At 48.9% G+C, this 10,547-nt stretch overlaps 1 protein-coding gene across 1 annotated transcript; it reads right to left on the reverse strand.

Moving 5' to 3' along the window:
- Positions 1–416: 416 nt before the first annotated feature.
- On the reverse strand, positions 417–10,254 carry C7H11orf16 (chromosome 7 C11orf16 homolog). The gene is given in 5 exon segments (XM_051149376.1): positions 417–748; positions 2,996–3,634; positions 4,923–5,157; positions 7,942–8,098; positions 9,861–10,254. Coding segments are annotated over 5 exon segments (1,407 nt in total). The 5' UTR covers positions 10,028–10,254; the 3' UTR covers positions 417–539.
- Between the last annotated feature and the right edge of the window lie 293 nt (positions 10,255–10,547).

Raw genomic sequence — 10,547 nt, forward strand, 5'->3', positions numbered from 1 at the left:
CCTCCCGAGTGCTGGGATTAAAGGCATGCACCACTGCTTCCCATCTTTCCAGCCCCAGTTTCTAAAATGGTGTGTATTGGTGTGGATTTGTGCACACCAGTGTGAGTGTAAGTACGCTCAGAATCCAGAAGGAGCGGGGGATCTGATCCCATGGAGCTGGAGTTACAGGTGGTTGTGAACTGCCTGACTTGGGTGCTGGGAACATGTTAATAGGGATCTTTGCCCATATTCCTGGAAGCCTGAGATGAACTTTGTAGGTCCTCTAAGCCTTCTGACATATGCAGAACATGATTTTCTGGAAAAGAGTCATGGTTTTACCATCCTCAAACAGACTATGACCCCAGAAATAGCTACTTAAGGAGTTCCTCCAATGCCCTGCCCAGAAATTCTGCTTTTTTTTTTTAATACAGGTTTCTTTCTGTAGCTTTGGCTGTCCTGGACTCACTTTGTAGACCAGGCTGGCCTCGAACTCACAGCGATCCATCTGCCTCTGCCTCCCCAGTGCTGGGATCCAGACATTCTGCTTTTTACCCAGATGCTCAGGGCTCTTCTTCTGAGGGAAGTTTTCCTCTCGTTGTTCCAATGCCTTGACTTCCTTGTTGTATGTGTTCGGCTTCTGGTTGAGTCTGCCATGTTTTCATGTTGGTGGCTTTCAGGGCCAGCTCCTGGGTAGTCCCCACTACTGCAGTTTACACTCTGTCCTGTTGGTTGTCCTTGCCTTTTTTCTTATTGTGGCAACATCTTCTTCCTAAACCGAAGATCAGTTAGTAGGGCTGATGCTGGAGATAACGGTAAATAACACAGCCTTTTGTTCTAGCTCAGTGTCTGTGTCAGGGAAAGCATAAAGCCACATTTGGAGGGCAGAGGAGCTCTGGAACTTGACACATTGATATTGAGTGCTGTCTGATAGGGTGCTGGGACTTAGTGCTGATTAAATGCCAATTGTATTTAGAAGCCAAACAGTACATTTCCTTACAAGGATGCAAAACTGGAAAGGAAAAAGCTCTGTCACCTGCTGTTGTCTCCAGCCCTGGCTAACACGTGGCTTTTTGTACATCAGTCATTTTTGCCACTTGACAATGACAGGCAGTACCACACCTGCATGGTGGCTCCCACCTATAATCCTAGGATTCTAGAACAGGCTAGTCTGGGCTGCATAACCAGACCCTGTCAAAACTGCTACTGAGACAACAAAAAAAAAGCAGGGGATGGGACTTCTTGGGAATAGATCTAAAATGGAAGAACTATCTGGGGATGGTTTGTTCCCCACCCACCATCTAGAACATTCTCTGTGCCGATTTAGAATATTCCTGATGATGCTTCATGGGCCAGCTTCAGAAATTATTCTCTTCCTGGACTGCAACAAAACACCCAGGACCCAAAAGATATATTTTTCTTCTTTATAAATATATTTTTGAAGGTTTATTTTTAGCCCAGCAGTGGTGGCACACGGCTTTATTCCCAGCACTTACGAGGCAGAGGCAGATAGCTCTCTAAGTCTGAGAACCCCTGGTCTGCATCAACGTTCCAGAACATCTAGCACTATACAGGAACACTCTGCCTTGGAAAGGGAATAAATTTTTATTTATGTATATGTGTGTTTATCTGTGTGTAGGTTCAGCTTTTCTTTCTCCAGGCCGTGCCAAACAGGAGGTAGTGGAGGTCAAGAAAGAGTCAGCAGCTGACCATGGTGGCACATGCCTTTAATCCCAGGACTCAGGGAGGCAGAGACAAATGGATCTCCATAAGTTCGAGGCCAGCCTGGCCTACAAAGTGAGTCCAGAACAGCCAGGGCTACACAGAGAAACCCTGTCTTGAATACTCAAACAAACAAACAAAAAAGAGTCAGCATGAATACTGGATTTTGAAACCATTCTCTTTGCACTGTCACTTGGTGGGAGGAAGACTAGAAACAGCTATTTCCAAGAAGTTGCTGCCAAGAATTGACCTAGTAAAACCTGGAGAACCATTTTAACAGAAGTTCCAGACCTTTACATTGAGACCAGAGATGGATTCTTGTCTTTCTAATTATTTCTCTGCCATAAGTGAAGGAAATATCCCCAACTTTGGAAGCCAGAGAAATCCCTAAAACCCTCATGTAAAATACAGCTGCAGGGGGCTAGAGAGATGCCTCAAAGGTTAAGAACACTTACTGCTCTTCCAGAGGACTTAAATTCAATTCCCAGCACCCACATGGTAAGTCACAACAGTCTGCGACTCCACTCCCAGGTGAATCCGATGCCCTTTTCTGCCCTCTGAGGGCACTGCATACATGTGATAGAGGTGCAGGCAAAACACCCATGCCCCCCTTTTTTTAAACCAAGAGAGGGTTTCTCTGTGTAACCCTGGTTGTCCTGGAACTCGCTCTATAGACCAGGCTAGCCTCAAACTCAGAGATCTGCCTGTTTCTGCCTCCAGAGTGCTAGGATCAAAGGCGGTCATTCGCTGCTGCCTCCAGCACTACCACCCAGCTTTTGTTGTTGTTGTTGTTGGTGGTGGTGGTAAAAGAAATATATATGGGGACTAGAGGAGTCACCCAAGAAAGTAGAAACAGGATCTCAACTTCCTGTGGAAAGAATGAACTGCTGACAGGCTGAATAGCCCTTCCAGCTAAGTAGCTGCTCTAGGAACAAGCCAGTGGCTTCAAACAACGACTTGCAGTGGGTCTTACTTTGCAGTGCCTCGTGTTCCTTAAGCCCTTAGCGCTGGTATTCTTAGGTCTCAGAGCACAGTACATCCTACCGCGGGTCCCTACTCAGTGGATGAGTGACAACACCCAGGCCATGCTTTTCCATGCCACCTACCTCATGCAGCTCTGTCACCTCACCTAGGCGTCTGCTCTCTGTGCAATTTGATGGGAATTTTATTAGGGCAGGTATGAGGCAGGAAATGACAAACGTCTCCAGCCTACCAAGGTGAGCTCCATAGTCCTCAGATAGAGGGGAAGCTAGGGGTGGCGATTCCCAAGAGACCCATGCAGCCCCCCAGCCCCTGCCTGGGAAGCTAGGGCCACACCCCTGGTATAACATACCTGGCTTTCCAGGGGGTGGCTCAGGCCCACTCCTCCTCCAGTACCTCCACTCAGGCTGCCAGGGGCTGCACTGCTGCAGAGACTTCTCAGAAAAGATGGGGTCCGTGTTGACTGCCCTGCTTACCATCTGTCTCTGGGACAGTCCCGTCTCCAGATGACTCTCTGAATTCTCTTCCGAGGAGGAAGAGGATATACTGTAGTTGAACACTGGTGCTGTCGCCTCTTTAGGACCTTGTAGGGGCAAAAGTTGAGCTGTGGCCTTCAGCTCTGGCTCTGGGAGTTTTCTGGTTGTGAGCTCAGAGGTCCTAGGTAGAGGCCACCAGCTAGGCCCCAGCAAAGGGCAGCTGCCCTGATGGAGAAGCTGGCAGCAGGCACGTGAGAGGCAGGGAGGATGCCTGTGTGTGCTGCATCCACTGTTGGGCCCCAGATAAGAGCAGCAAGGTACCCGGAGACAAGAACTGTGGCAGCCCCTGCTGTGAGAGGTTTGTAGTCTCTCCACAGCCTTCTTCCAGACAGTGGGGGGCACCCACCTGACCCTGTCCAGAGGCACCTTAGTTGTCTTGCCATTCCAGAAGTGAACAGTGATTTCTTCTTCTTTAGATGCTAAGAACAGAAATGGGAGCCATTGTTTTTTAAACTCCAAGTTCTTCGGAATCCCCAAAGCCAATCCTCAGTCCCACCTCTCTGCTCTTCCAGGGTCTTCATGTGCCACTGTGCCCAGAGAGCCTGTGGGAATGTCCCCCTCTCCCGTGCCACACTGTCAGGTCTGGAGGTTTTCCTGCCACCTTCCTGCCTCCTCATCTAAAGATGGCCTGGAAGGTCCTGGTTTTCTTTGTTTTTTGGGGGGTGGGGTGGGGGGGTTGAGACAGGGTTTCTCTGTGTAGCCTTGGCTGTCCTGGACTTACTTTGTAGACCAGGCTGGCCTCGAACTCCCAGCGATCCTCTGCCTCCCGAATGGAGTGCTGGGATTAAAGGTGTGCGCCACCACACCCGGCTGGGCCCTGGTTTTCATTCAGAACCAAAATGCAGCCTCAGCAGAAGCTGTGCTGCTTAGCTGTGGCACAGGGATGGGCAGTGCCTGGAGGACCTGAGAGCTGGGAAGTGAGTCTGCCGTGACTCCATCACACATAATGATGCTGTTGTTGCTTTGAGTTTTCGAGGCAGATCTCAACGTGTAGCTCTGACCGCCAGCTTCAGATTCATGGCCCTCCTGCCTTAGCCCAGTGAGTGCTGGGATCACAGACACGTGACATTCCCCAGCTCATGCTCACACTATGGTTTAGGTGACCAACATACACGTGCTAGTTTCAGGTTGTTTCTCTTGGTTTCATTTTTGCCCTTTCTGGTTTCTTGTTATTGTTTTGTTTCCTAAATATTTTTTTTATTAATTTTTGTTCTATGTGGATAAGTGTTTTGCCTGACTGTATGTATGCCACATTCATACATGGTGCCCAGGGAGGACAGAAGAGGGTGTCTGATCCCCTGGAATTGCAATTACAGAAGGATATAAGCATCCATAGGTGCTGGGAACTGACCTGGGTCCTTTGCAGGGACAGCAAGTGCTGTTAACTACTGAGCCATCTCTCCAGCCCTCACTTTTTTTTTTTTTTTTTAAACTCTTAGTGCTTTGGCTGCCTTCAAACTTATGGTAATCCTCCCAGCTCAGCATCCTAAGTGTTAGCATTACAGGCACAAGCCACCATGCCAGCGTGTGTGCCTAAAACCATAGCCTGGAAGATAGGACTGGCTCAGCCACTGCTGCAGGGTAAGGCCTCCAGGTAAGATGTAAGGGTTCTTTTTTGCTGTGGCTCTGAGACCCCTGAGCTCTGACCCCAGAAGTACTTCTCCCCGCCATGACACACCTCCCCCAGGGTCACAATAGTTTCGTTACCTCTTTGGCCTTTTTGTTTCTTTGAGCCCAAGAGAACAGTGCCTGGGCCATACTGCTTTTGCTCTGGTTCCCAGAGTGCCAGCACCTTGTCACCCAGTCGCAGTGAGTGTGGCATGGATGGTGAAAACTGAACGACATCTTCTGGAAAGACCACCCTCCTCTGTGGGGCTGGCAGCTTTAGGCCTGTGACAAGGGGAGCCTCAAATTCCACAACCAGGGCCCCCCGCCTCTCCAACTGCGGGAAAGAAAACAGAGTAAGATTCAGGGCTAAGGAGATAGTTCAGTAATTAAGAGCACTGGCTGCCCTTGGAGAGGACCAGAATTTGGTACCCAGTACACACATGGAGGCTTACAACCATCCATAATTCCAGTTCCAGGGCATCTGACACCCTCTTCTGGCCTCTGTGGCCACCAGACATACATGCTATACATAAATACATACAGGCTGTCTTAGTTGCTTTTCTAATGTTTTGGCAAAACACTATGACCAGGACAATTTATAAAAGAAAAGTGTTTTGGGCTCACAGTTTCCGAGGGTTAGAGCCCATGGCCATCATGGTGGGAAGCATGGTGGCAGGCAGGCAGGCAGGTGCTGAAACAATAACTGAGAGCTCATGTCTTGCTCCACAGGCACAAAGGCAGAAAGAGCTGAGAATGGCATAGGCTTTGGAAACCTCAAGCCCCAACCCCCATGGCCCACCTCCAACTCTTCTACTCTTTTCCAAACATTTCCACCAACTGAGGACCAAGCATTCAAATATATGAGCCTGGGAGTTGGGGGGGTAGAGGGGGGGGAGTCATTCTCATTCAAACTGCCACACGGACAAAGTACTCATAAAATAAATCTTTAAAAACATTTTAAAGCCGTGTGGTAGTGGCACGCCTTTAATCCCAGCACTCAGAAGGCAGAGTCAGGTGGATCCCTGTGAGTTCAAGGCCAGCCTGGTCTACAGAGCAGTCCAGGACAGCCAAGGCTACACAGAGAAACCCTGTCTCAAAAAAAACAAAACAACAACAAAAAAAAAATTAAGTACAACAGAGGAATTCAGTATGCTAATGTATACTCAGCCAGGGAGGCTGAGGCAGGAGAATTACTTTGAGTTTGGGGCAGCCGGGGCTTCACACAGTGTTCCAAGCCATGCTGAGCTATATATCAAGTACCAGGGCAGCTGAGGCTACAGACTGAGACCCTGTTTAAAAACAAAAAGACGGGACAAACAAGATGGCTCAGTGGCAAAAGTGCTTGCAGCCAAACCGGACTCCCTGAGTTCAATTCCCAGGACCCACAACAGTGAGAACTGACTCCCACAGTCTTCCTCTGACTTTCACCCACATACCACAGCACATGTACACACATGAGCACACACACCTACACGGAACCACAGCCACAAAGTCTGACTCTAAAAGAAAAGTACAGTACTGGAGCTAGGAATATAGCAGAGAGCAGACCTAGTATGACTAAGACCCCGGGTTCAATCCTTGCCACTATATAAACCAAGCATGCTGGTGCAGCCTATAATCACAGCACTTGAGAGGTGGAGGAGCAGAAATTCAAAGTTCAAGGTATCCTGGGATACATGAGGTCCTGGGTCAAAAAAATTAAAACTTGGGATTCTAGAGGTCAGTGGTCCCGAGCACTTGCTGCTCTTGCAGAGCACCCAACCTTGGTCCCCAGTTTCCACAGGGCAGCTCACAAGTGTTTGTAACTCCATTTCCAGGGGGATTCTGATGTCTTCTTCTGGCCTCTGTTGGCATTACATGCACACGGTACACTTACATTCATGCAGACAACACACACACACATAAAACTCATTTTAAAAAGAGAAGTCTAGGGGCTAGAGGGGGATGCCTCAGTGATTAAGAGCACTGACTTCTCTCCAAGAGGACCTGGGTTCAATTCCCAGCACTCACATGGCAGCTCACAACTGTCTGTAACTCCAGGATCTGATAACCACAGACATATATGCAGGCAACACATTAATGCACATAAAGTAAAGGTTACAAAAGAGAGAAAGAGAAGTCCACACTCAGGAGGCAGAGGCAGGTGGATCTCTGTGAGTTTGAAGGCCAGCCTGGTCTACAAAGCAAGTCCAGGACAGCCTTGTCTTGAAAAACCGAAGAAGAAGAGGAGGAGGAAGAGGAGGAGGAGGAAGCCCAAAAGTATGTTGCCACTGAAGTAGAGCCCAGGCCTGGCTCCTGGCATTTCAGGAACAAGATTTTGTATGTGACAAGTGTGCTGGCACTTGTGAGAGAGACAAGTGTCTTTCTCTCAGGCTCAGGCCCATCATTCAGCACTGAATCTCCCTGAACAACAAATGTACATTCTTCTCACTGTTAAGGCTGAATTGTGTTGCCCTTCTGCAAGTTAACATAGTCAAGCCTGGTACCCCAGCATTCGATCTCCTTTTAGGAATCAGGCCATTGCAGGTAGACTTAGTTAAGATGAGGTCACAGTGAATATAGCAGGCCCTTAATCAGACTAATGTCTTTATACCAAGAAGAAATTTGAGGGGCTGGAGAGATGGCTCAGTGGTTAAGCACACTTCCTGTTTTTTTAGAGAACCTGGGTTCAAATCCCAGCACCTACATCAGGCAGCTCACAATCACCTGTAGGCTCAGCTTCAGGAGATCCAATGTCCTCTTCTGGAAACACATGTGCACATAAATAAACAATATTTGGGGAAAAGAGGGAGTTTGAATAGACAATATTCAGGGGCAAAGCCATATTAAGTTGAAGGCAGAGATCAAGGTGATGCAAGCTAAGGACCCCAAGAGTTTGAACAAATACTGGACACTACAAGACAGGAGGGACACAGGCTCTCCCTCATAGCCTCTAGAGCTAACCTTGAAAGGCCTGACTTAGAGCCTCAAAACACGGGAGGGGATAGGTTTCTGTCACTTAAGCTGCTTGCTTTGCAGCACTGCACCACATAGCCCTAGCAACTTAGCTGTGTGTGTTCCAAAGTTTGGTTTCTTGCAGCAAAGCCACCCAGAGGAGTGAATGGGGAGAAGCACTTGCCTCTGGAACAGCCTTTATCTGAGCCAGATAATAAAAGGCATCCGGTTCCCTTCTGGCCAGGACCCAGGGGCCAGGGCCATCTTCGACACTTCCCAGCCAGCTAAGCCCCTGCCATGGCCTAGCAACAGAGTGGAAACACGGGTGACAAGAGGGACACCTGGGGAAAGCAAATGAAATCAAGGGTGAACACAAAGCCCTAAAAGCATCAGTAGGACCATAGAAGTGGCTCAGAGGGTAAATACGCTTGCCACCAAGCCTGACGATCTGAGCTCAATCCCCAGACCCCACATTATGGCAGGAGAACGCTGATTCCCACATGTGGCAGGGCTCTGACTGCCACATGTGAGTTATGGTGTGTGCCCACCTAGATAAATACATCAATGTAAAATAAAATAATAAAGACAGAAACATGCCTCGGGCTGATCTGAGGAGACTCACTGAGGACTATAAAGGTATATGCAACAGAAATCCAGGGAGACGGTGGCAATCTATGACTTCCTGCAAGATTCACTGAACTTTGTTGAACTGGACCATTGTGTCACAGTGACCAGAATGAAATGAGCTTGGATTCTGGGATGGGGCACTTGGCTCTAGGGGTCAGAAGGATTTGGAAGCAGAGAGGAGTTCATGAAAGGGCTGAGGTGTAGTGGAAGGCGAGGCCAACTCTGGGACGTGAGTGGCAGGGCTCTCTGGCCTGGGGCAGTAGCAGAATGAGGGATTTGGCCTTTGAGTTTTTTTGTTTGGTTGTTTAGTTGGTTTGCTTTGGGTTTTTTGAGATAGGACTTTTCTTTGTAGCCCTGGCTGTCCTGGAACATTCTTTGTAGACCAGGCTGGCCTCAAATTCAAAGATCTGCCTGCCTGTGTCAGGATTAAAATGCAGGGATTAAAGGCCTGCAGCACCACCACCCAGACTCCTTTTTTAATTCAAATATTTATTTTTACTTTCTGAAGTATATGTGTTCTGATTCCCTGGAGCTGGAGTTACAGGTGTCTGTGAGCCACCTGACATAGGTGCTAGAAACTGAACTCCGGTCTTCTGTGAGAGCAGTAGGCACTCCTGGGTTTTGTTTGTTTTGTTTTTCAAGTTTGTCTATGTAATAGCCCTGGCTGTCCTGGAACTCTCTTTTTAGATTAGGCTGGTCTTGAACTCACAGAGATTGGCTTGCCTTTGCCTCCAAGTACTAGGATTAAGGCATTCACTATCACACCTAACTGTAATATGCACTCTTTTTTTTTTTTTGGTTTTTCAAAACAGGGTTTCTCTGTGTAGCCTTGGCTGTCCTGGACTCACTTTATAGACTAGACTGGCCTCGAACTCACAGCGATCTGCCTGCCTCTGCCTCCCCAGTGCTGGGATTAAAGGCGTGCGCCACCATGCCCGGCTGAGGGCCTGGGTTTTTGAAAAAGCTGTTTTTTAGGAAAATCTGAATATAAAGATGCTTAACTCAGCCTTGAACAAGTGGTCCAAACAAATTAAAAACTTGAACAACAGACTGGAGAAATGGCTCAGTGATTAAGAGCCTAGTGGCTCTTACAGAGAACCAGGATTTAGTTTCCAGTACCAACATAGCTGCTGACAATTTTCTGTAACTCCAGTCCAAGCAGATCCACTGCCCTCTTCTGGCCTCCTTAGGTACTGTATGCAATGCACAAACCTAAGCAGGTGGAAAAACTCATACACTTAAAATAAATTAAAAAAAAAAAATTAGGTTGAGCTTTTGGGCTGGCGTGCCCCTGTTCTAGGCAGACTGGTCCTTAGAACTTGCTACAGGGTGAAGTTCCTCTGTCCTCTCATACCCACACTGTAGGGAGCTGACTGAAGATGCTATTCTGGGAACTCCCGTGCATTTGAGGGCATTCAAGTGTCATTAGGACAAGGGACAGAGGAGAAAGGAGGGAGAGGGTACAGAGGCTGGTACCTGGTGAATGTGCAGTGCGTGGACTGCCAGGGTGCTTGCGTGGCAAAGGGACAGGTGAAGGACAGGTCCTGGAGTGGCACAGCACCATCCAGGCCAGCGGCTTTGAGGGTTGTGGCTGCACTGCAGTATTTGGGCAGAGGCATCCCAGGCCTGGTAGAGAGCTGCATGGCCTTCAGAGCACACACCTAGAGCAAACACAGGCATCACAGCTGTAGCCTCGGCCCATCAGAGCACACACCTGGAGCAAGCACAGGCATCACAGCTGTAGCCTCGGCCCATCAGAGCACACACCTGGAGCAAGCACAGGCATCACAGCTGTAGCCTCGGCCCATCAGAGCACACACCTGGAGCAAGCACAGGCATCACAGCTGTAGCCTCGGCCCATCAGAGCACACACCTGGAGCAAGCACAGGCATCACAGCTGTAGCCTCGCCCATCAGAGCACACACCTGAGCAAGCACAGGCATCACAGCTGTAGCCTCGGCCCATCAGAGCACACACCTGGAGCAAGCACAGGCATCACAGCTGTCGCCTCGGCCCATCAGAGCACACACCTGGAGCAAGCACAGGCATCGCAGCTGTAGCCTCGGCCCATCAGAGCACACACTCCAGGGTTCCCACACACCCAGAGTTTCCCCCTTTGGAATACTTATCTCAGAACATCCCTCCGAAACTAGGGAGGACTGA

The sequence above is a fragment of the Acomys russatus genome, chromosome 7, assembly GCF_903995435.1.
Source record: "Acomys russatus chromosome 7, mAcoRus1.1, whole genome shotgun sequence".
Taxonomy (NCBI): domain Eukaryota; kingdom Metazoa; phylum Chordata; class Mammalia; order Rodentia; family Muridae; genus Acomys; species Acomys russatus.